The sequence below is a fragment of the Polyodon spathula genome, chromosome 12, assembly GCF_017654505.1.
Source record: "Polyodon spathula isolate WHYD16114869_AA chromosome 12, ASM1765450v1, whole genome shotgun sequence".
Classification (NCBI taxonomy): Eukaryota; Metazoa; Chordata; class Actinopteri; order Acipenseriformes; family Polyodontidae; genus Polyodon; species Polyodon spathula.
This window is the reverse complement of record NC_054545.1, coordinates 16927356-16952575: the sequence shown is the minus strand read 5'-3', so window position 1 is coordinate 16952575 and position 25220 is coordinate 16927356. Positions and strand designations below refer to the sequence as shown.

The window sequence follows — 25220 nt, the reverse complement described above, 5'->3', positions numbered from 1 at the left end:
TTTAAAAAAAAAAAAAAAAAAAAAAAAAAAAAAAAATTCTTGCTGCAATACTTCTGGGTAACAGCATAGGTAGAGGATACAGACAATACCCACCACATTCATTCACTGTGGAGGCTTCAAGTGGCACTACACATTTCTTGCCCTTCACACAAAGCCATTCAAAATAACATTTTTGTTTTTAATCACCTTGTCCTGGAATACCATACTGAATGCATTAACCTTTCATTAGCAAAAAAAAAAATCCGAACCAGACTCCCAATGAACTCCTGCACTGGTTTTGTTAATTCAGGCACCAAGACCTTTATACAACTAGTCTCACCACTCAGATTGTGTTCACAAACTTCCACATGCATTTTCACTTCCTAGTACCACAAGTCAGCTGGCCTTGCAGAAACAAGGATTTCACAGCTTCATATGTCCATGCAGACAAGTATGATAAACCAGAGCATTACCTATAAAATTACCTAAACCTAGAATGTTACCCAAAGTTTTTTCTGAAGAAAGTATTAGAGGTTAGGAGTCTGGGACTTTGCTCCACTCTTCCCAGGGACAGCCATCTGATGAAAGTGCTGTACGGCTTGTGCTACTTTGTCAGGACAGATGTTGTATACTGGGTGAGTTGGGGTCTGTTGAGAGGAAAAAGATTAAACAGATTTTCATTGACAAATGAAATTACCCTAGATTACCAAGGCTTGATACATCAGATCGCTGGCACTATCCGCCAATTTAAAATCCCAAGCAAACCAGTTTTGATGTGATCACCAGTGGTACCAAGTGCTCTAGAGTTATAAATGCATGGAATAACAATTCTATCCTGTTAAATTAAATTCCCTTCAAATCGGGGACACTAATGTGTTAAGAAAGGCCGAGCTTGTCTTTTGTTCTTTTATACTGCATGTGTGGTATTTTTTTTTTCATATTTCAATGGCCAGCTTGTAGAGGTAACATTACAACAGCAGCTTTGATTTCAGTGCTACATGCGACAATTCTTCATTAAAAATAATCAATGTATACATAAAGATATCAACAACTTTGAACTATCATATTTTTCTATTGAAAAAAATTATATAATACTAATAAGTGTATCCCCGTACCCAAAATTCATAAACTCTAAAGAACATGTGTTAATGAATGTCCATACCAAGTTTTATCACAAGTGGATAACTGGTTGTCTTGATATTGCAGAAAAGTTTGAGATTTATACAATTGCCAATCGCAGAACCACACATCATAGAGCATAAGGCGGCACGGTCAGGAATAATACAGCACTGCAGTATGTGGCCAATTAGTCAACTTTATTATAATATATATTTTTTTAAATCCCAATTTTGTGTGATGAGATCAACAATCTCATTGATTATTGAGTGAGTGTTGATTATGGCTCTGTATAACTGAAGGAGAAAAATCCTTTACAATGCACCATGCCAAACACCAGTAATTGCTGTGAATCATTTTATTCTTTTCACTAGTGTATGGACTTGTTCGTTGGAGCAAAACCTTTTTTTCTACTTCCCCATATTCTGTTTATTCACAATAACCCTTTTTAAATACAGCGGATCCTGGCTTTTTTTTTCTGCCCGTATGCTTTGAACCCTAATTAGCACATATGCTTATCTTTCCATTACTAAGTGATGCAGTGCGGGTGCTGCAATTATATCTTGACAATACAAACTGAATTTTCCGCAGGGTGCAGGCTTCCTCAAGAAGCAGTAGCATCCTTGGGAAGTGGCTGTCTGTTTCAGAGTCTCCCATTAATCCTTCTCAGGCAATTTCTCTGGACCGCTTGTAATATAACAAAAGAATGTGAAAAAGCCAATGCAATTACCCTTTAAACTAATAAACAGAGGTTCACAAACATGTTTCTTATAAAAAAAGTATTCACGTATTGATGTATTACTGGCGACAACATCATGTGTGTGATGTTCTTTAGATTCACATGCATTAGCTATAATGGGTACTTGACACAATGTGTTCATTCATTTGTTCACAGTGGTATTTTGCTCTGTTTCATATGCACGTTGATGACGGTCCGGTTGGACTCCCACATGCTTGTGTGTAATCTATTAAAAATAAATAAATAAAAATAATCTCCACTTTCTCCACTGAATATATTAAGTTTTGTAGGTGTGTTGCTTTTGAGAACTTCTATGCAACACTGAGAAATACACATTTTAGTTCATAATGTAGAAGAATCATGAATGGAGCTGTTTCTACTGCCTGCTGACACTAGATGGTGCTGTACCTATTCCATGTAATACATTGCCAAAAAAGGAATGCAGTCTATGCAATTGTGTGATTTTTTTTTTTTTGTAGAACAGTTTAAAACCCAAGCTATCACTAAATTAAATACAGTAGTTGGACAATGTAGAGGATATAAAGTATATTATGGCTGCTGCTTCCCTAGAGTCCAAAAAGGTCATAGTCTAAAAAAAGAATTTGATTTTCTTGAGTAACAATGAAACCTTTTGCATTTTGCAAAGCTAGGAAGGATCTCTACTCGTGACACAATCAGTTTCATTATATCATGTTTCCTTCTAGGAGAAAAGTGAGCTATAAAAAGTGGGACAAAATAAGACCTTACAATTCAAACTAACTCCCATTAGGAAACAAGGTAACAAGCTGTTTTCTTATGCATTATGAAGCCGGAAACTAAAACCATCCCAAGCCGGATTCTTTTCCTAGCTTTCCCAGTAGGGGAGATGGGTGATGACACAACTGGAAAATATCATTGGTGTAAAGTTTAATTAGGTTCAACTTGAGGGATTCAACAATGGTGTAAATGAAATGGTTCAGCAGATGCATCATTAACAAAGAGGGAAGGAAAGGTCTAATCCCCACTAGACAGCGCTCCCCATTTCTAATGTACACCAACCTGCATTAGTTGTACAACTACAAGCCCACATGCCAGTACTCTCATTCTCTCACTTGGGATGGAATGACCCTAATTTACTACTGTACAGTCTGCTTTGTTAGTGTCACTTTATGCAACATCAGGATCGCTTAATGTAATCCTGTTGACAGTATTTATATTTCTCAGGAAACTCACCAAGCGGTTTTCCTCTTTGCCCAGGATCACTTCGTGATGGATCTCCCAGCTCCCAAAATGCTGTGCTATAGAAAGTCCGCTTAGACAGTAGCAGGTATGATAAAAGTCTCTGGATCTAAAAAAAGGAAATTAAAAGCAAATGCTTAGAGCAATACATACCACTGGGCTAAAATGTTAGTCACTTATTATTTACGGCTGTAAATACAATATAAAGTAGATTAGATTTACTGTACATACAGGTCATTCTGATAGTCGAATGTGTGGTAAAGAGTACTGTAACATCATCTTCATCAATCCCGTTTAGAAACTGAAGCGGTGTGCTGAGTATGAAGGCAGCATCGCAAAGTGTTAGGTAATTATCGTCAAGATGTTGTTTGGAGTAGAGATTGATTAAATCACCCTGGTGCCCATTTACAGCCTGTTACAGTACAATTGTTTACAGTATAATTGTAAATCTCGAAAAACTACTCACTTCTAAATCTTTTGTAGTCATCTTTGTATTACTTTAGTATAAATACATGTTAATTTGGATTCATATGTTGTTTTTTTCTGACTTTATGTGAACGAAAAGACACACATTTGCCCATTTTCCCATTGGAAATAGTGATATTTTGAAATATCACTGTCCTGGTCACAAAAGCAAAGTTTGTGGGGAATAATAGCCATTTTCTATACTTTTGAGGCATAAGCACTTAGGAAATAACACTTACTACCCAGGAAAAAAAAAAAAAAAAAAAAATTTGTTACACAGTGTAATGGTTCAAATGGTGAGGAGCATGCCAATCACATATCAAATATCAAAGCTGTCAATCACTCACTTGCCAGGCTTATCCAGGAGCCCTCCAGATGGGTTCTGACAGCAGAGAAGGATGTACTCCTGTAGAGCCTGCTGATGAAACATCCAGTTCGTCATGCTGAGGCTGGGACTCCCTGTAACAACACACTGTTGTTAGACATTCACAAATAAGCACTAGCACAGGTATGAAAGAAGACATATTTCTTCGTTAGACTCGACTGAAATTTGTTACAAAAACGTATTACATACACTATGAAGCTAGACTTGTGGTACTTTCTTTTCAATAGCACCAGTTTTATATGCCATTTGATAATGATAAATCTATTGCAAGCAAAAAGAAAGACCCCTTTTCCAGTTACTGGTAAGTTCAGTACATAGTAAAATGTACCGTCACCGTGGCCTTACGGTGCTTCAGCTGAATTTGTGAATTATCGAATGGTGAGATAACAACGGAGCAGTGCATTAAACTCTTGCAGTACCCATACCTTGGGTATGCAGGGCTCTGTGCAGGAGGGGAAGCAGTCCAGCTTGCCAGAATGAGTAACAGCCATCGACCAGCTTGTTGCAGCGGCCCTGAAACCCTCCTTCAAATCGCATCTGCCTGCTGGTTACCCAGCGCTGTCACGAGGCACAAGCAAAGGAAGTTAGCATCCATCAGGTAATGCTGGGTTTCTACATACAACAAGGACTTTTGAGGGTACAAACCACTTCAGGTAACAAATTGCTCCTTTTTTTCTTGGGAAGAAACAAGGACAAATTAGGACACCAGCATACAGTGGCACCAATACTTATTCAGACCGATCTGTAGGTTTAAATAGCCAACGCTCTTTATATTACTATAGGCACAACTGCTTAAAAAATAAGGCTTTGAAAAAAATCAAAGTACCTAATTTCAACACACAGTACACTAGGGTGACCAGACGCCCTAATAAAAATCGGTATCACCTGATATTAGGGGCTTTCTCCCGAGTCCAGATTTTTAGAGTAAAGGTTGAAAACGCAGGCGTAAAATGTAACATTTTTCTTTTCTTGATAGGAAATTTCGTATATGTGGCTGCTGTACTGTCTCGCGGTGCAACAGCATACGCTACTGGTTTAGGGAGTGCTTTTTGGTGCAGTGTTTTTAATGGGACTGTGCAGATTAAATGTCTAATGAACTTCCTGCATGCAAATTGATTCCCTATGTTGTTTTAGTAAGACTGACTGAAAAAAACAGTGTCTTCAACCTCTGTCAAGTCCTGCTGCCTTTCAAGTAGACATGACAGCCATTATCTAGGGTGCAAGCATGACATGACAGGTCTTAATAAGCAAAGTAAACCTGTTTTAAAATTAAACAAACAGCAGCTCTTACCCACTTAAAATGTATTCTGCACCGACAGGTAATGTTGCTTGGGTTGGGTAGTTTTCCGTTTTCTGTTGTTGTTTTGAACAAACTAGACATTTTAAACTCTAGTTCCTGAATATAAAAGTGCCCCTACATTTTTTTTTTAATTGTTTCTCCGCAACATGTATTCACTGCCAAGAACTTCATTTAATTTGCAAATTAGCCTGCAATTTCCAAATAGCAGTTTTCATAGCTATTTAAACATAGAAGGTGCAATAGTAAAAACCCCAATTCTGTGTTCCAGTATATCATGAATAAACTGGTTGATTCAGAGCACTTTGTAGTCATTGCACTTTCATTTCCTTTGTGTGGTACAGAAACATGACTTACTAACAAGGATTTGAGGTCCAGCATGTGCTCCTTTTGAAGGATCACCATGGCAGCCATTCCGCAGAAAGTATAACCACCGTGAGCCTCTAGTCCAGGTACACCACCAATACCCCCTTCCCAGTTCTGACACCTGGAGAGCAAGAACAGTGACATCACTGTACAGAGCTGAACAATCACGCTAGCAGGAGGAGGGGAGGCCAGTCTTTTAAGGAAGGTGACAATTTACAAATGCTGTTTTATTGCCGTCTGAAAGCAAAATTAGTTGAAAATGAACTAACGAAACAAAGGGGGGCTACTTTTAAGTGAATGGAGTTCTCTGACACTGAAGCGTGAACCAACATTTCTGAATTTTCCACCGGTTTGTGTTCAAAAGAACAGAACTAAGTTAATTTGGAAACAAACCATATGTTTTAAAAAATAAAAAAAATAAAAAATCCCTTTGATTCACAGTTCCCAACTGCTTGCTGGTCACCCAGCACTGTCAGAAGCACAAGCAAAAGAGAAGTTAGCAGCCATGAGGCAATATTGGGTTTCTAAATACATCAAAGACTTTGTAGATACAAAACACTTCGGTAACACATTGGTTCTTTTTTCTTGGGAAGAAACAAGGACAAATTAGGACACCAGCATACAGTGGCACTAATACTTATTGTGGCTGATCTCTAGGTTTAAATACGCTCTTTATATTAATATAGGCATAACTGCTTAATAAATAAGTTTTCAGAAACTCAAAGTACCTAAATTCAACAAACAGACTGCATGTTAAAACAAAAATCCCTTTGATTCCCAGTTGGGTCGATTCCATGCTTTACCATGAGGCTTCATGGGACCCCCACTACATAAGCAGCACCTTATTTCCCCACCATGCAGCAGCATATTAAGGAAACTTGCCAACTTTAGTTTTACAGTTGCCTTTGACATTACTCCTCCTAAAAATCACATAATGGATATAATGCTACTGATCTTTGGCATCACTCTGGCTTGGTCATTGAACTTAAGTTTCTTTTCATATTTCTAAATTCAGCACTAAAGAGTGTTTAACAGTAATGGGTTAAATACATAATGCTGGTACTGAGTCAGCACCAGAAATTCAGAACACCTGCAGAACTCTCTTATCCTGCTTATATTACGAGCATCTCCGTTTCCAGGAACGTCCTGAGGGAGAGATTGAGTCTCAAAATGCTGAGTCATATATTGTGTTGCTGATGCCTCTTACCTTGTAATCCAAATGGGGGTTCCCTCAAACAGAGAGGGTGTGATGATGTTTGTCAGGGATGCCACCGAAGCGGCACAATAAGCACTTCTATACAAAGAAGACAGGTTTAAAACACACAGTACAGTTTTAAAGATACAGCTTTTCTTTTTTGTAAATCTACGTTTAATACATTAAACTGTGTAAACAGCTGTTTACCATTTAAACTATCAGACATGAACTTGATTTCATTTGTTTTTCACATTTAAATAGATTTCCACATAAAATATTCAATTACAGTGGTTTACAGCACATCAAGATACTGCAAATGCTTAAACTTTTTCAAAAATGTTTTTAAAAAATCAATACAACAATCCAGTTAAACAGTACATTTTTGGTTAAATACTTTGTGAAATACTATAAGTTCAAGATTTCTATTTTAGTTTACCGTTGAAACCTTTACAACGTTAATAAAAAAACATTAGTATTATTCATAAATGTTATAGACTTTCATGTACAACGATCTACAAACAATGCATATGACTGAGTAGGTATCAAACCAATGAGTTCTGTGCTGGTGATGTGGTAGTTCTCCCACTCCCATGCTACCTCTTTGGTTCCTATCAGTAAAAACATACTGTTCCTCTACCGTACTGGTAAAATAAATAACAACAGGAAAATGGAAACAGCCAATTTGAGTTAGATTTTTTTTTATTTTTTTTTTTTACGTTTATCTTGATTCTTCTTCTGGGGACTTCAGTCAAGAACTGCTATGGCAGCACATATCCAAAATAGATAAAACCAAAACCGGTTTTCTTAGCTTTTAAAAGGATTTCTTTAAATACAGCATTCTTTTGTAGTTACGTGACTCATAATATATTTATATATGCAGCAGGGCATTACATGCCAAAAATGCACACGATACCACCCTTAAAAAATCCTGTGATATATAATAAAATATAATCTAATTTACTCCCAAAATAGGATAGGGGCAACTGAACAGTGTATTGAATGCAGTTCAGCACTGTTGTTGTACAAATGTAACCCCTGCAGCTGAATGCAGCCAGTTCATGACAAGCTGCCTTAGACAAAAGAGGTTTCTCTCACAGGATGAAAAGCACAGTTGTCTCCAAGACTGGTGCAGCCATGGGTTTTCCAGAAGCCAGTGCATGCTAGTGTCTGCTCTTGTTCAGCAGCACAGGGAGGCCAAAGTTCAAATGTCAGCTTCGTCTGTAGCACTAGGCTACAGAGCTGTTGAGGCAGAGCACCAAGCGTGTTACATCACTGCCCTAACCTTGTATTAGCTGTCTAGCGGACTTCAAGGACTCTGCCAAATGAAGAATTCAGCTAGTTACGAATATTTCTGTAACCAGATTGTGCAAAAACAAATGTGCGTCTTGTTATACCTGGGTTTTGTGGTGCTGGGGGTCAGTTGTTGTCCTTTTTAACCCACTCAGACCTTGCTAAATATCTTGGCACCCCTGAACAGATAATCATGCACCCTTCAAAATATATGCATATGATTTTAACAAGCAAACCGTCTCATAATTGCAGCTGCACCTAATTATACATTTTCTACGAATAACAAAAACCTGGGGTGGCACATTTATTGCCCATTTAACATCAATCAGATCCCTTGTATCCCAGTAACACTGAATAGATAACCTTCCCCTCAAATTCTGCAAGACTTCCAAAAATGCAATGTTACAAAAAAATGTTACTCATTTACTCCCAGTGCAATAAGGCAGCCATTTGTTCATTTTAGCAAATATCGTGGGCAGTCACCACTGCAGAACAGTTTTGGAAGGTAAAACAAAGAATAAATATCTCACTGGGAGTAAATTATATTTGGAGTTCCGCTACACTTGTAAGATGGTTCATTCATTAAATCATATGATTTATTGAACAAGTAGGCAACAAATGCCTCTCATTTAGCAGCTGGCACCAAACTGAGCTCAGATGAGTGCTGTAAACAATACGAATAGTGAACAAACACACCTGACATCCACTTCACCTCCCACGTGCATGATGAACGATCCATCAGGCTGTTTCAGTAAATACAAGAACTCTAGCAGTTTTTGCCTATGAAAACAGGAAAACACTTTTAAAATAAATTTTTTAAAACTGCACTGTACTGTAAGGTATACTTAAACATTTGAATCATTTATGATGAAGCAATCAGAAAGCCCTTATTAGTTTTAACACAATTATACAATTATTAATAAGAAGTCAAAACCCATAAATAACAATTTAGTCTTAAATAGTGACTTATTAAAGCGTCGCAATATATTAAAGGACATATTTATATAAAAAAAAAAAAAAAAAAAAAGATTCCTCATCATTATAAAATGATTACTATTATAATCTACTTGCTCTCTCTCTCTCTCTCTCTCTCTCTCTCTCTCTCTCTCTCTCTCTCTCTCTCTCTCTCTCTCTCTCTCTCTCTCTCTCTCTCTCTCTCTCTCTCTCTCTCTCTCTCCTCTCTCTCTCTCTCTCTCTCTCTCTCCTCTCTCTCTCTCTCTCTCTCTCTCCTCTCTCTCTCTCTCTAATTTTATTTATACATATATATATCGATATATATATATATATATATATATATATATCTATATATATCTATATATAAGTGTCTTCACAGTTTAGGACATTCCAGAATTCCTGACCATGAGTAGGAGGGCCTACGTCAGGGGCCACTAAATGTCAAGCAAAATGAATCTCAGTCCAGGTAAGCTGAATGTGAAATAAAACAATGTTAACAAGCAGATTTTTGAACTGGCACAAACAGAGATTCAGACAGAGTAGCAGTAGATTGTAATAACTTAAGCTAATTTACTGCTAGTTCAGTATTCCAGATTCTGTCAGATGCTCAGCACTCTGGTTTTACGGACACAAATTTCCTCAGAGGCACAGCTTTGAGGACCACTGGTATAAATAATGGAGCATCTGAATACCACCACCTCTTTCCACAGCATTTACACAGAGTGCTTACATTGGTTGCTGTTTAGATCAGGGGTGGGCGACCTCAGCACCTCCAGTCCAGGTATCTGTTCCAACCACGTCTTTAATTACTAAACTGAACTGATTAAACAGTGGATCAGATCTTTAAAACACTTTTATCATGAATTATATCTATGAGTTGCCCTTCCCTGGTTTAGATCATTAGAAGGGGCTCCCTTGTGTGTCTCATATTACTTAAACGCTATGTGTGAAGAGCCTGCGTACCTGTCGATCACATTGTATGCCTCCTCTGTGCCGATGATGCAGAGCGCGTTGACGGCTGCGTAAGTGGGAGCAAGGTGCGGATGCTGGCCAGGGCCCCCTGCAAACCCGCCCCTGGGACTCTGACATCGGGCCAGGAATTTACACACACTGGGAAACAAAGCGACAACAGGATTTCATTTCTCTTGAAACCAGACTTCTTTGTTAAAAGCCACAGAACTAGGGCTTTATTTGGCATTCCTAAACAATAGTATGTCGTGACCAGGATTGAACACAGTGGGCTATATCTCAGCAAAGGGCAATTTGCTCACTGTAGAAAATTGGTCCCAATAATGCAGTTTCACCAGTACATTATACAACCTCATCATAACCTCTTTTCAACTGTACACTTTTGACTGTAAGTGATTGATGCAATGCAGGATAATTTCCCAGTGCTTGTAAAAAACAAAATCCAGCTGTGGCTTACCCTGACAGGGTATAAATTGATCAGGTCGAAACCTTAGACTTTTATTATGCAAATTCAAAAAGGCATCTGCAGAAACAATTACCATTCAAAAGAAAATAGAGTTCAGTAGCACTAACCCACACTGAATCGTGTGTCCGTTTAAACTTGACACACCTACACAGTACTAAAACACTATCAATGACCCTTTCATAAAAATAAAAAAATATCAGCCACTTTTTAAGCAGCATAGTGTTTTTCATCCCCACTTACTCCAATGCTACAGATGAAGGGACTTGTTCATCCAGGAGCTCCAGGCTGTGTAGGATCCAATAGCAAAGCCAGGGCCTGCTTGCATCAAGACACTGACAAAGAGACACAGAACCAGATGTTCCAGCTTGGTAAAAGTGTTACTGGAAATGTAGTTTCATTTGGAAGAAGCCATGTAAAAAAAAGTGTTTTAATAATACACGAACGTCTTAAGAAAAATGATTTGAAAGATAAGCGAGACAACGTACCTCATAGGCATCAGAAAGGTGCCGTAAACCCCTCTTTAAATAGATGTAATGCTGCTCCCGTTGCAGACTGGGTCTGAAAGAAAGACAAGGAGCTGAAGAAGCTTGAAGATAAATCTGACCAATGCACATTACTTTTGAATTTGTTAGACACAGAACTATTTATCTACACTTCAGAGAACATTCACTTATTTGCATGAGGAACTGACTGCATTGGAATCAATGTCACAGAGTTTGAATTCCAATCCCAAAGGTTTGCGGGTTTGCATGCACAGGGAATTTTAGATTCATGTCTAGGATCTGACAATTGTTACAGCTGAATTGCGCAAGTTAACAGTTAGTCATGCTGTACTACACAGTGTTTCATGAAACACTTTATATAAGCTTTGTTGACCAACTGTTCATGATGAACATGTTCTGTGCTTAGTAGAAAAGACAGGCTGTCTAGTATGAGGTTTAAAAAAAAAAAAAAACACAGTCTTGTTAGCTGCCCATAGGCAATATCATCACTATCCCCTGCTTATTTGTACACATACATACAGTGCTGTGAAAAAGTATTCCTGTAGTTATTGATCAGTCTCTTGATCAGCGCCGTGGAGGAATTTCGGCCAACTCCTTCATGCAGAACTGCTTCAACTCAGTGACATTTGTGGGTTTGAGCATAAACTGCTCGTTTCAGGTCCTGCCACAACATCTCAATGGGGTTTAGGGCTGGACTTTGATTAGGCCATTCCAAAATATTAAATTTCTTGTTCTTCAACCATTCTGATGCAGACTTGCTTTTTCGTTTCGGATCATTGTCTTGCTGCATGACCCAACTACGCTTCAGCTTCAGCTCACAGACGGATGGCCTGACATTCTCCTGTAGAATTTTCTGATACAAAGCAGAATTCATGGTTCAGTGATGGCAAGTCATCCAGGTCCTGACGCAGCAAAGCATCCCCAAATCATGACACTACCACCACCATTCTTGACCGTTGGTATGAGGTTCTTACTGTGGAACGCAGTGTTTGGTTTTCGCCAGACATAACAGGGCCCATGTTGGCCAAAAAGTTCCACTTTTGACTCATTTGTCCATAGAACATTGTTCCAAAACTCTTGAGGATCATCCAGGTGCTTTTTGGCAAACCTGAGATGAGCATTCATGTTCTTCTTAGTGAGCAGTGGTTTCCGCCTTGCTACTCTGCCATGAAACCTATTTTTGCCCAGTGCCTTTCTGAAGGTGGAGTCATGAACACTGACCTTAGCCGAGGTTAGAGAGGCCTGCAGATCCCCGGATGTTGTTCTAAGGTTCTTTGTGACTTCCTGGACGATTTTATGCCTTGCTCTTGAAGAGATTTTGGCAGGACGGCCACTCCTGGGAAAATTCACTACTGTGCCAAACTTTGACTGTGGTTTGGTGGAATTCCAGATCCTTAGAAATGGCTTTGTAACCCTTTCCAGACTGATAGGCATCAACACCTTTTTTCCAGAGGTTTTCAGGAATTTCTTTTAATCGTGGCATGATGTGCCGCTAGAACCTGTGTGCTGACAACTTCACTCTGATGGTAAGGGCCAAATTTAGTCAGATTTATATTGGGCAGGGCTGGCCCAAATCAGTCCAGATTGTTAACCAAAGTATTCAAACAGCTGACCCTAATTATCCCTTTAATTGGGTTGCGTTAACTAGGGGAGCAATACCTTTTTCATACCTGAAGACTGCATGTTTGATTACCTTGCACACCAAACAAATGAAAGCAGGACAAAACTTTGGTGTTATTTTTTCTCTCAGGCTCCCTCTGTATACTACTACAACCCACAAAAAGATCTGACCAAATTCAATGTGAAAAATGTCCAAAAATGCAGAAAATCAGTCAGGGGGCAAATACTTTTTCACGGCACTGCATTTTGCAGCAAGGTGGTGAAGGAAATATTAACCTCATTAACAGGAACTAAAACCAAGGTTTTCAACTGTTAGTACTGCCAGCATCGCTCGTCCCCTTGTCTTTTGTGTTGAACACCTTCATGTTGATGCTTGTTTTTTCTATACTTTAATTGGGGATATGCAGATATTTCAAACTCAAGGCTGCAAAAGGCACAGAGCTTGTTTGGGCAGATGCTTTGTTAAATGCAGACAGCAGATTGATGGTTTTGATGTGTAGGGATGAGAAGGTGCAGCGGTATGGTATGGGTGCTGTAGACTCAGGGGGTTCTAGAAGATGAAGGGTGTTGGTCACCTGTAAGGAATGTGTTTGCGCAACACTGCGTCCACCAGGAGGTAGGACTGAATTGTCATCTTATTAATGTGCGTGTTAAATGTGTATCTGTATTCTACTCAGTTTGCAGGAATCTTTTAATGAATTCAGTAAAATTTATTTGTTTCTTTGTTTCAGATCACATTAGGTATACTGTTTAATTCAACTTATTTAACTATGTTATACAAATATAATGCAGGGTGCTGTGTTTTCACCGACGCAAGGTCAAAGCATAAATCCACTGGTGGCAAATCAACTTCTGGATATCTGCTTGTATCCTACAGAACCCACATTTTATATAAAAAAAATCAAACCTGAAGATCTTGGAAAATTGTCAAAATAGGCAAATTAGTGACTGTCCAATTTAATTGATGACTTTAATAGGCCATTTATTTAAAATAGTAAAAGTAAAGGGACACAAAGACACAGATAGTAAAATGCAGGAGACCTTTTAGAAGCTGTTTAAGATGCCAAATGAAAGCACAAAACAGTTTAATGTTTTCACGCACGAGTGCCTTGCCACGTTGCTGACAGTTGAGCAGTGTGGTCTGTGGTGTGACTTTATTAACACGGGCTCACTCAAGATTAGAGCATTTTAATTAGTATCTGCTAGGATATAGAACAACATGTCAATTTGAATTAGGTTGGCTCTTCATAAACTGCCAGTGCAATGTTTAGTCACAGATTTCTGCAGCATCCCATTACCCACACACTTAATTTACTGTGACTCAGCCAGCGTAGTAGAAAATGACAGTTGCACAACACTTCTTTCATCTGACTAACTTTCCAAAAACCACTCCTTTGACCAAAGATCAAACAGTACATTAAGATAGTGGCACCACAGGGTAGCTAAGTTGCTACAGAGATTTAATTTTGTTTTCACAAACACTGTCTTTCACGGTCTCACGATTTAAATCACATGGCTGGTACTCCCTCATTTGCATGCCTTGCTCACAATGCCAAGTCCAAAATATAAGATGTTAGTTGTCACTGTCACTGATGTATTGCTGCAGGTGTTGTTGTTGTTGTTAGATGTTGTTCATCTTTGATTATTGTGTAGGGAAGGATTGTTGGAACTGATTTGTTTGATGTTCCTGAGCTGCTATAACTCAAGAGTCAACCCTGGGCTACAATAAAATAAACATAAACACATTAGAGTTTCTGGACCATGTCTGAAACCTACCCATGCTGGTCAAGGTTCATGCGCACAAAGCAGTTGCAACGGCATCTAGCCACAAATGATACAAACAGACACTTAGGGAAATCTAGGAATTTCTTCATCTGCAACTAGCTGCCTAGTACAGGCATTGAACATACAAGAATGACGTTTGTGAAATGTGCTCAGGAAACTATCACATAAGACGATTCCGTTATAAACTAGTGTGAATATCAGCCATACAGCATACTGTATGTGATTCCTCTAAAATACTACCTGTTGAGCTTCCCCTCACAGCTCTGAGAGCGAGACAGAGGGAAGACCTCTATCCTGATGAACACCCTCTGCCTGGCATTCAGTCCAGGGCCTCGTTCAAACGGAGACTGACAGTTGTGTTGTGGTATAAATAAGATTTGTGTGAGGGACAACAAGTTTTGCCATTACACTTTTCCAGTTGGACAATAGTTTTTAGTTATTTATTTTCTCTATGTTTGCTCTGTTGCTAGGGAAACACTCCGATATATTTCAACTGAGCCAGGCAAGTTTCTGAAAACTGGACTGCGGAAGTCTAGAAAGCTGATCTTTTATTGGTTACAAAGAAACCCAGAAATTGCTGCCAAGTGAGCCCCTGGTAAAGCACAGACTAATCTTTTAAACTTTATTTACGTTTTTTGTAAATTAGCAAATAAGTGATACTGCTTTCCTAATAAGTGAACCTGACATTTACATGCAGCAATCTAGTAAAGTGAAAAAAAAAAAAAAAAAAAAAACACCTCATTAACAGGAACTAAAACCAAGGTTTTCAACTGTTAGTACTGCCAGCATCGCTGGTCCCCTTGTCAGGAAAGCGTGCAGGGCGAACTCACCTGTGGAGAAAACCAAACCTAGAGGGGAGGAAAACAAAAGCAGGGAAAAGTGGGAAAAAAAAAACATGGGGCTCATCACATTAGTGAAAATCCTGAAACAGATGCAAGTTACGGTGAAGACGTGTTCATTATGAATAATGTAACAGAGACAAGCATTCCCAAGGCAGCGCCTATCACATTACAGTTAAAAGTGAACAAGTCGGATGTGCAATTTGAGGTTGACACGGGGTCCAGTGTTACAATTATGAATGAAACAGAGTACTCCAAACTAAGGAATGGGGCAAAAGTACCTGAGCTAATGACATGTTCCCTGCATCTCAGAACCTATACAGGCGAAAGAGTGCAAACTTAACTGTACAGTACAGAGAGACTGTTAAACAGCTGCCAGTAGTAGTAGTAGTATCTAGCAAAGGACCAAACCTACTGGGCCACGGTTGGATTAAGGAGTTGGAATTAAACTGGGGCACTAAAAACCAGGCAGGTAGAGACAAAACAACACTCCAGGATGTGTTGAAGAAACATGAGAATGTATTCAAAGAGGAACTGGGGACATTGCAAGGCCCACCGGCTAAAATATATGTTGACAAAGAGGCAACACCAAGGTTCTTTAAGCCAAGAACTGTGCCTTATGCTATGAAACCGAAGGTGGAGGCTGAGCTGGACCGCCTTTTGAGAGACAAAATAATTGAACCAGTGAAATTCTCTGAGTGGGCAGCTCCCATAGTCCCAGTGCTAAAGCCTGATAACTCTGTGAGGATTTGCGGAGATTACAAACTTAATGTAAATCGGGTATCCAAACTGGAACAGTATCCCATTCCCAGAATTGAAGCTCTCAGGAGGGGCAAAATTCAGCAAATTGGACATGAGTCATGCTTATCAACAGGTAATATTGGATGAGGAATCAAAAAAGTATGTAACTATAAACACACACAAAGGGTTATTTACTGTAAACCGTCTTCCATTTGGGGTTTCATCCAGTCCAGCTATCTTTCAGAGAATTATGGAGGGTTTGCTGCAGGGAATTCCCCATGTAGCCATTTACCTGGACGACATCATGGTGACGGGCAAGAATGATCAGGAGCACCTGCAGATGCTAAGCGAGGTACTTCAGAGAGTGGAGGAGGCAGGCCTACGGCTAAAGAGAAGTAAGTGTACCTTTCTGGGAAGTGAGGCTGAGTTTCTGGGTCACAAAGTAGATGCCACAGGACTACACCCACTTAAGAACAAGGTACAAGCTATCCAAAATGCACCTGCACCTACCAACATAACAGAGCTTAAGGCTTATTTAGGACTACTGAACTATTATAACAGGTTTTTACCTAACCTGTCAACACTGTTGGCTCCACGGCACAAATTGTTGAGAAAAGACACAAAATGGCAATGGAAAAAAGAGCAGGAGGCTGCTTTTGAGAAATCTAAAAAGCTAATGCAATCCAGATATACTTGTGCATTACGACAGTTAGAAAGAGCCGATTCTGTCCTATGACGTCTCCCCCTACGGGATAGGCGCAGTACTTTCACACCTCATGCCGGATGGGTGGGAGAGACCCATAGGTTTTATGTCAAGAACACTCACATCAGCTGAACGAAACTACTCTCAGCTTGATAAAGAGGGACTGGCTGTGATTTTCGGGGTGCAACGGTTTCACAAGTATCTCTATGGTAGAAAGTTCACCATATGCACAGATCATAAACCGCTTCTTTCACTCTTCAACGAAATGAAGGCTGTGCCACAGATGGTGTCACCGAGGATCCAGAGGTGGGCTGTGACACTGCGGGCGTATGAGTACGTGATAGTCTACAAGGCCAGTAAGGACCATGGCAACGCAGACGCCTTGAGTCGTGTGCCACTGCCGGACACTTCCCAATCCACAGGTCTGGAAGACAGGGTGCTGATGATGGAAGACATAGCGATGGTGACCGCAGAGGAGGTGAGAGTGTGGACAGGTAAAGATTCCATACTGTCTAGGGTGAGAGAGTACATTTTAAGGGGGTGGCCACAGCAGGGGGAAGGAACAGATTTTACACCTTATTCTGCTAGGAAGACAGAATTGAGTGTGCAAGATGGTTGTGTCTTGTGGGGGGCACGTGTCATCATCCCACAGCGAGGACGACAGGCTGTGTTGGAACAGCTGCATCAGTGCCATCCAGGGGTTTCGCGCATGAAGGTTCTGGCCAGAAGTTATTTCTGGTGGCCCAAACTAGATGAGGAGATAGAGACACGGGTAAAGGCATGTAGCAAGTGTCAGGAACACCGGAAAGCACCAGCCACAGCCCCGCTACATCCCTGGGAGTGGCCAGACAGACCCTGGAAGCGATTACACCTAGATTATGCAGGACCATTTATGGGGCAGATGTTTTTGATACTCATAGATGCTCATTCCAAATGGATGGATGTTTACCCGGTAACTTCAGCAACATCAGCTGTTACAATTGACTGTTTGCGAAAAAGTTTTAGCAATCAGGGATTACCAGAAATGGTAGTTTCTGATAACGGCACCTGTTTTGTCAGCTCAGAGTTCAAGGAATTCATGAACAAAAATGGCATTGTCCATGTTACATCAGCCCCGTTTCATGCGTCTTCCAACGGTCTCGCAGAACGAGCCGTTCAAATATTCAAGACGATGATGAAGAAAGCGGGAGAAGGAAGCATGTCAACTAAAGTGTCAAGGGTACTATTCAGCTAAAGGTTAACACCTCAAACTACCACAGGACTCTCCCCAGCAGAGATGTTACTAGGGAGGAAACTTTGGTCTACGCTTGATTTAGTGCATCCCGATTTAAAGAGAAAAGTGGAATTTAAGCAGAATAAACAAAAGGAACACCACGACAAGCACACAAAGGGGTGGAGTTTTGGAGACGGAGACTCTGTGATGACAAGAAACTTCAGTTACGGTCCCAAGTGGATACCAGGAGTCATTGTAACAGTGACTGGTCCTGTATCTTTCAAGGTAATGCTGGGAGATGGCAGAATAGTACGCAGACACATAGATCAGATCCTGTCTAGACAACAGGACAACACCACTGGGTCAGAGGATACTGTGCAGGACACACCTGCAGAGGTTCTACAACCACCAGCTAGAGTAACCATGCCAGATGAACTTGTTCCAAACAATGCGGACACTGTCTCAGAGCAGCTTGCTTTGAAACCAGAGGAACAAACTGGGAGTTCCCCAGAGGTGGGCAGGGACAATCAAAGCATGGCACAAGCTGTGCGTCGTTCCCAAAGAACTGTCAAAAAGCCTGGTTACCTGAAGGACTTTGACTTGTAAATAAAAAAATTACAAAAAAGTTTGAAATTAAATGTTTATGTACAGTTAAGGATGGACTATTGTGTGTAGTTGTTGTTACAGCAATAGTTCAGAGACATCTAGTGTATTAGTGTTACATTTTGTTTATAACTGTGTTTAAACTGTTTCCAAATTTTAGAGAAGCTGAAATCTTAAGGGGGGGAGGATGTAGTAATGTGAATGTGTATGTATATAATGCAGTTCACGTTATGCCACTAGAGGTCAGTAGCGCGCTACATACTTACCCTCTACCTAGGATACCGGGGGGGTCGAGGAAGTCCTTAGAAAACACTAATGTGTAGGTTTCAACAGAGATTGTTCTAATAAAGACACTGTGATTAAAGTTATACTCTTGCATCTTGGATCTCGGGTTATTACATTATTGAAATAGCATACTGCGCATGTGCAAACTTTGACCCTTTTTTCCTGCACGTGGTTTTAGGAAACAGAAAATAATAATAATCTGTAGTCAGTCTGTATGCATCCATTTGTCTAGTTAGGGATAAAGTAATACATTTGTTAAAGTTCATATGCATTTGTTAATAGGCCATAGTGAAGCAGTAAATGTTTTCCAGTTTTAAAATGACGTGATGATTCGCACTAATGTCTGCAAAAGAAACTGGTAATATAGACCACAATGAGCTGTTGGAAAGGCTGATTGCACATTGTGTGGAATCTGAAAAGAGGTATAGTATAGTAATCTCTGAATTTAAGACATGACACTTCAATAAAACTGAGTTATTGGATTGGTCTCCGGTCTGTCGCTGAAATGTCCGGTCATTTCAAATCGTACTTAGGCTACTGCAGTACTTTGCATGCGAAAATATCCTGCATTTTCCGAAAACTTAAATCCATGTATACAGTTGAATTCTAATTAGATTTTCTTTCGTTAATCACGCAAACACAGAAAAGTGGCGTTTTAAGAAAATCAGTATTCTGATTTAGTTTTCAGAAAACGCTTTGTCATGTAAACGTACTGACTAACCGACTTGCCCACATACCCCCAGCTCCCCTAAACAGAACGTAATGTACTAACACTGCTGACAATTGAGCAGTGTGGTCTGTGGTGTGACTTTATTAACACGGGCTAACTCAAGATTACAGCATTTTAAATTAATAACTGCGAGAATATAGAACAACATGACAATTTGAATTAGGCTGGCTCTGCATAAAGTGTCAGTGCAATGTTTAGTCACGGATTTCTGAAAATTACCATTTACTCGTAATCTATTGTATGAAACAATTCTTCAAATGATCATATCAATCCTAAATCTAGAATAGAGAATATCGAACAAAGGAAGGTGAGACTTTGGCTACACAAATTCAGTGCACTCATTTGCTTAATACGTTTTTAAAGGCTATACTACCATTAATGGTTATGCAGAATATTTTGAAAACAATAAACTTGTGATGAGGAACTGATGTAGGTGGTTAGTTATGCAACTTCAAAATCAGGTTAGTAACAATGAATAAAAAAATTTAAAAAAAAGTGCTATAGACCAGGGCTGTTCCAAGGGATGTCTCTTGAGCTATATAAACTCATAGTGCTCCCCAATATAGCTGTGAATACAGCTTTGAAAAGACTGTACAACAAATTGCTATTGTGTTTAGACATGGCCCATGTTTAATCAGCACAGTCATACTGAAGTCTTAAGTCTTTAAAAATTTCTGATATTATTCAGTCAGCTATATAGCTGCAGCAAACTAAACATATTATTATATTACTTCTTTTTCCACTTCTAGTATACACTAATACACACACACAATTCGAAACTCTCAACCTTTCTGCTCCCTCCTTTATTATTTCTCCCTACACCCCCTTCTCACCCCCTCTGCTCCTCAACCACTAGCAGCAGATTAGCTGTACCCCCCACCTCAGCTCCCCCGCTTCCAGAGCCCGCTCCTTTTCCACCCCTGCCCCTCAATGGTGGAACCACCTACCCACGGATATCAGGACTGCTCAGTCCCTGACCACCTTCCGGCGCCTCCTGAAGACACACCAGTTCAGACAGCATCTGTAAACCTCACAACTCGACTATACGGCAACCAAATGGGCCATTACTAGCATAAGCTTGTACTCACACTGAACTGCTCCATACCTCACCGTATTCTACTACTGCTCTTAATTATAACTATTTCTTGGATCTTGTACTTTACTTCTTGTTGTACTGTAATTTTACTCTTTTACTCACACTGAACTGCTCCATACCTCACCGTATTGTACTACTGCTCTTAATTATAACTATTTGCTGGATCTTGTACTTTACTTCTTGTTGTACTGTAATTTTACTCTTATGGTATCCGTATTCACATTTTTGGTAACTGCTCTTAGTTGAAATTGTTCTTATCCATGTGTCATACATACGATGTGCTTTTAATGGACTTTACCCATATAAACAAATATTTTTACTATAAGTTAACTGCTCTTACTTGAACTCGCTTAAAAACAGGTTAAAAATCTGAAGTAAACTGCAGAAAAGTAATACTTACTGTGACAATCTGTGATTTATCTTGTAAGCACTGAATACCTCTTGTACACTGTCTTCAACTTTTCTCTGTTTAACACAAAGATGATTTTATATTAGGACATTGGACCAGCGTTAAAGTAAAAAAAATTATACTTTGATTAATATCTAGTTTACAATTCTGATACAAAAAGTCTAAGAGGAGGTATAGGCTAATCTTATTTTATGTGGGTCCCACAGTAAATGATCAAAGACAAGCACACACAAAAGACTCCATAATGAAAATAAATGTCAACTGGCAACAAAATCATGAACTTAACCATGAATGGCAAACAGCAAACTAGTCGTATTGTGTAGTATACAGATCCATTTGTAGCTGATAAGAAAAAAGCCATTTTGAATGCATTTTACAATGTAGACTTTATTGGGAGTTACTGTACATGAGGATAATTAACTGTACGAAATATTTTGTTAAAACTTATTCAAGGGGAAAAAATGTTGTGCCTTGGTGTGTGTGTGTGAAAAAGTGAACAAAATAATCAGAAACGTCTGATCAAGGTACAGAATATGAAAAGCTGTTTTTTATACATCCACTGTGCTATATCAGCTATTGGGTACACAGTGGTAAAACGAAGCATGCAAGTCTCTTAGAATGATCTAACTGCTTGTATTGTGGTCTTGCAAACTTTAGATGTACACCCAGACCGGTACTGTATTTTTAAACCACCAATTATCCAATGTAAATGATTAACAAGTCGAAGCCTTTTTTTTGTTGTTTTATTTTGTTTTGTTTTTTTCACACACTGCTGTTTAACATGCCAGTCTTAACGGTTCTTATGTCCTTGGCAGAACCTACAGACAATAAGGTTGAGCAGTTAGCTAATCTGTGATTACCACTCGTATGGTACTGTATTAATCGCTAGTTCTGATGAAACTATCCAGCACTGGATATATCTAGGTAAGATTCAATTCAAGACTGCTCCGCGCTTTGCAAATGCAAATGTTTACGTTTTTCAACTTCACAACCCTGTCAGCATCATGTCTAGGTCCATATACATAAACGTTGCCTGTTCATAGCATGTTTATTATACAGATATCACCTGTTCGATTGAAGTAACCGTCTTCACATTGTCCTCATTAAACAGTTCCGCGCTATGACATTCCCCAAGACAGCGCAGAATTGAAAGTGGTTCCTCCATAACAACACAAAAAAGTTAACAAAAAATAACGAAAATCCAGTTTTAATATGAATTCTCCTCTGAACCACCTATCGCTGGGTTTCCTGCGGGTTGGGCGGATCCAAAGAAAATCCGTCCTACGGCACCTCAGCAGGGATTGCTTCGGTACTCGCTGTACTGTGAAACGCGTTTTTTAAAGGCGACTGTTTCAAACATTTGTATCTCTCAATATTGAGATGCTGCGCTCTCTAGAGGTTGATAAACAACGACTGTACTGTAAAGTTCTCCAAAGGTGGTTAATTTAATGTTAACGAAAGGGTAACTTTCTCTCAACATTCATAATATTGTTTATAATTGTTTTTTAAACTGTGTATTTATTTATTTAAATAATAGATGAGATAAGAGATGCCATTTAGGATATTTACCAAGGTTTCATGATCATATTCTTGCTGGAATCATACTTTCACTTTCATTTGTTTGCAAGCTACTGTTTGGGCCTGTGCAAAGTATGTTACAATTATAACCCTTTTTAAACTTCCTTCTGAGTCCTGTTCCTCCAAAAATGTCTCCCAAGCTGTATCTCACAGACCTTGAACTTTCCTGGGAAGGCCTTGGCTGTGCCTTAAGGTAATTCAAAAACTCACATTGCGTTTCGTATTTGCAAAGAAAGCCTTCAGTGTCATAACTGGTCAATGATGAGCCAACAGATACAATATATAGATATGAGCTTGTTTACGCACTGCATTTTCCATCCAGCTGAAGAAGGACTTCTTGTCCAAAACATCCTGATACCTTTTTTTTTTTTTTTTTATCAATTATTCACATTCTTGTGTACCTACATCACCTTTTTCTTTTAGATTTTGCACCTTTGCACTGCAGTTTTCCTTTATAAAATTATATATACAAATATCACACTATTCAAACAAATATTTTTTCACATGTATACAAAAATTAGATGTTTGTATTTACAAATACACAAAACACCTTTACCACTTGTGTTAACTGACTCAATACCAGAAGTCACCAATTCTTCAACAGTTTGTCAAAAAAAATTTTTTAAAAAAAGACCTTTGTGAGATATGTGAGATTAATATATCAGGGGCGGATCAGAATTTCATGAAAGGGGTTGGTCAAGACTGTCATGAAGGGAGGATACCTAATATGATTACGTTCCATTAAGGTAATTTCATTTATTATAACATTATATATTTAATAAAGACCCTGGGGGACCAGACCCCCCGGCATATATATATATATATATATATATATATATATATATATATATATATATATATATATATATATATATATATTACTCATAATGTGTGAGATAAGTTTAGGAATGTGTGAGAGAGTGAGATAGCGTTAGTCTCATACTGAATGTACAGTGTTACCATTAATCTGCCCTCCTGCTACACTCAAATACAACAGTACAAAATTTCACATTGAATGTGGTATTTCTTGCATCCATTGTGGGCAAAGTGTTGCAAGGGGGCAGGTTAATGGTTACACTCCTGTGTACCAGTTGAGAGAACACTGTTGGAGTCCTGTTTGAGTCCTATAAATGGCTGGGCTTTAACATTACAAAGTACATCTTAATGATAAGAGGAATACATTGGTTAAGATAACTATGTTATTTCAGCCTAGTGACAAGTTGCTCTTTAAGTCACAACCATGATTTTATTGCAGAGGTGAAAATGAGGGGGTAAAATTGGAAGTAAAGTTTCAGAAAGGTAGGAAGAGCTTTCTTTTTAACAGGTTCACGGAATAGATCAGAGGTGATTATGTTCTTATAGTTAACCAAAACCAATGCTTTAAGCACAGTACAGAAACCAGGACCAGAGAACACAGTTGGAAAGTAATTTGGAATAGACTAAAAACAGAGGGAAGGAGACCTTCTTCACAGAGAGTAGTGAGGGTATGGAATGGGTTATCTGTTCATGTTGTTGAAGCAGAATCACTTGGATCCTTTAAGACCTAACTTGACTCAGACCAATGAGCTTAGGAACTTAATTAGATGGGCTGAATGGCTTCCTCTCGTTTGTACATTTCCTTGTATTCTTATGTACTTCATCCTTGAATAATTGCAAACACCATAGCCACAGGAATGGTACATTGTTATTCCAGCTAGTACAGTGAACCTTTAAATGGCTATAAAATAATAGGCTGCTGATTTGCAGTTGCCCATTAAATATTTAGAGCTAATTGTTGCCCTTGGTGTAAACCCTGGAGATAAATGGCATTGAATACTGAACCCTGAGATAGTGCTGCTGCTCTTAAGGCAATAGGAACAAAAGACAGCTTGTCTTCCACTTTCCTCACCAGCCAAGCCTAGCCTCTGTAATTGGGTTGTTTTTCAATGGGGATCCATGCAGTGTAGATGCAGAATTGATCAGTTGAACTGCAGGCAGAGGGGTGTAATTGCTCTGATACCAAGCCCACACTGCCTACATAATGTGTGATCATCACGTTTGGATTGTGAACAAAACAATGTCATTACATTTGAAGTTATTTAACACTGTTGAAATGTGTCACATCAAAAATAAAATGTGAGTTGGGGAGGAAATATTAACTGTTTGTGGCACCAAACAACCCCTGTAGATGAAAGACTGTCTTTGTGAATCAGTTGTCCAGGTACTGAGGTGTGATTCATCAGTCATAACTTAGTTGTTTACACATGTCACAGTAATAGGTATTTTGTTGACATTTTACCATCCACACTATCTAAACAACGCAACAAACTTTGGAACCACAGAAACGTGGAACTGGAAATGTGATGTAATACCCCTGTCGCACACATCTATTTCTTAAGAAATAACACAACAAATTAAACAGATGAACATAAAAGGCTTGCAGGAGGATCAACCAATTGACCCCGTCTTCCACAGTCCACAAGGCAGGACAGAGGGTCAATGCCGCTCTCTTCTGCAGAAGTTCCATTGTTATGCCAAATAGCGGCACTGGAAGTGAAAAGTGTCGCAGTTGTAGTCAGGGTGCATGCAAATTCATTTGCGCAACCATCAATAGTTCTGCTCTGAACATATAAACTACATCTTCAATTAGTATATAAGAATTTATCTTAACTTTAGGTCTATTACACAAAACTTTTT

General features: G+C 39.1%; 1 protein-coding gene across 1 annotated transcript; it reads right to left on the bottom strand.

The window, feature by feature from the left end:
* Nucleotides 1–10: 10 nt before the first annotated feature.
* LOC121324820 (protein farnesyltransferase subunit beta-like) lies at nucleotides 11–22236 on the bottom strand. The gene is made up of 12 exons (XM_041267022.1): nucleotides 22033–22236; nucleotides 20958–21022; nucleotides 10925–10997; nucleotides 10680–10771; nucleotides 9968–10114; nucleotides 8747–8830; nucleotides 6773–6859; nucleotides 5557–5686; nucleotides 4328–4460; nucleotides 3865–3976; nucleotides 3047–3161; nucleotides 11–626 (listed from the first exon to the last, which is right to left on the bottom strand). The coding sequence occupies exons 1-12, from the start codon at nucleotides 22129–22131 to the stop codon at nucleotides 507–509; spliced, it is 1257 nt and encodes a 418-aa protein (XP_041122956.1). The 5' UTR covers nucleotides 22132–22236; the 3' UTR covers nucleotides 11–506.
* Between the last annotated feature and the right edge of the window lie 2984 nt (nucleotides 22237–25220).

What these genes read in the sequence shown, in the direction of transcription:
- LOC121324820 (XM_041267022.1), bottom strand. Translation starts at nt 22,131, where the DNA reads ATGGAGGAACCACTTTCAATTCTGCGCTGTCTTGGGGAATGTCATAGC. An exon ending in ACCTTTCTGATGCCTATGAG is followed by an intron (nt 10,772 to 10,924) that starts GTACGTTGTCTC and finishes TCTCTTTGTCAG; the next exon opens with TGTCTTGATGCAAGCAGGCC. An exon ending in GCATACAATGTGATCGACAG is followed by an intron (nt 8,831 to 9,967) that starts GTACGCAGGCTC and finishes CTGTTTTCATAG; the next exon opens with GCAAAAACTGCTAGAGTTCT.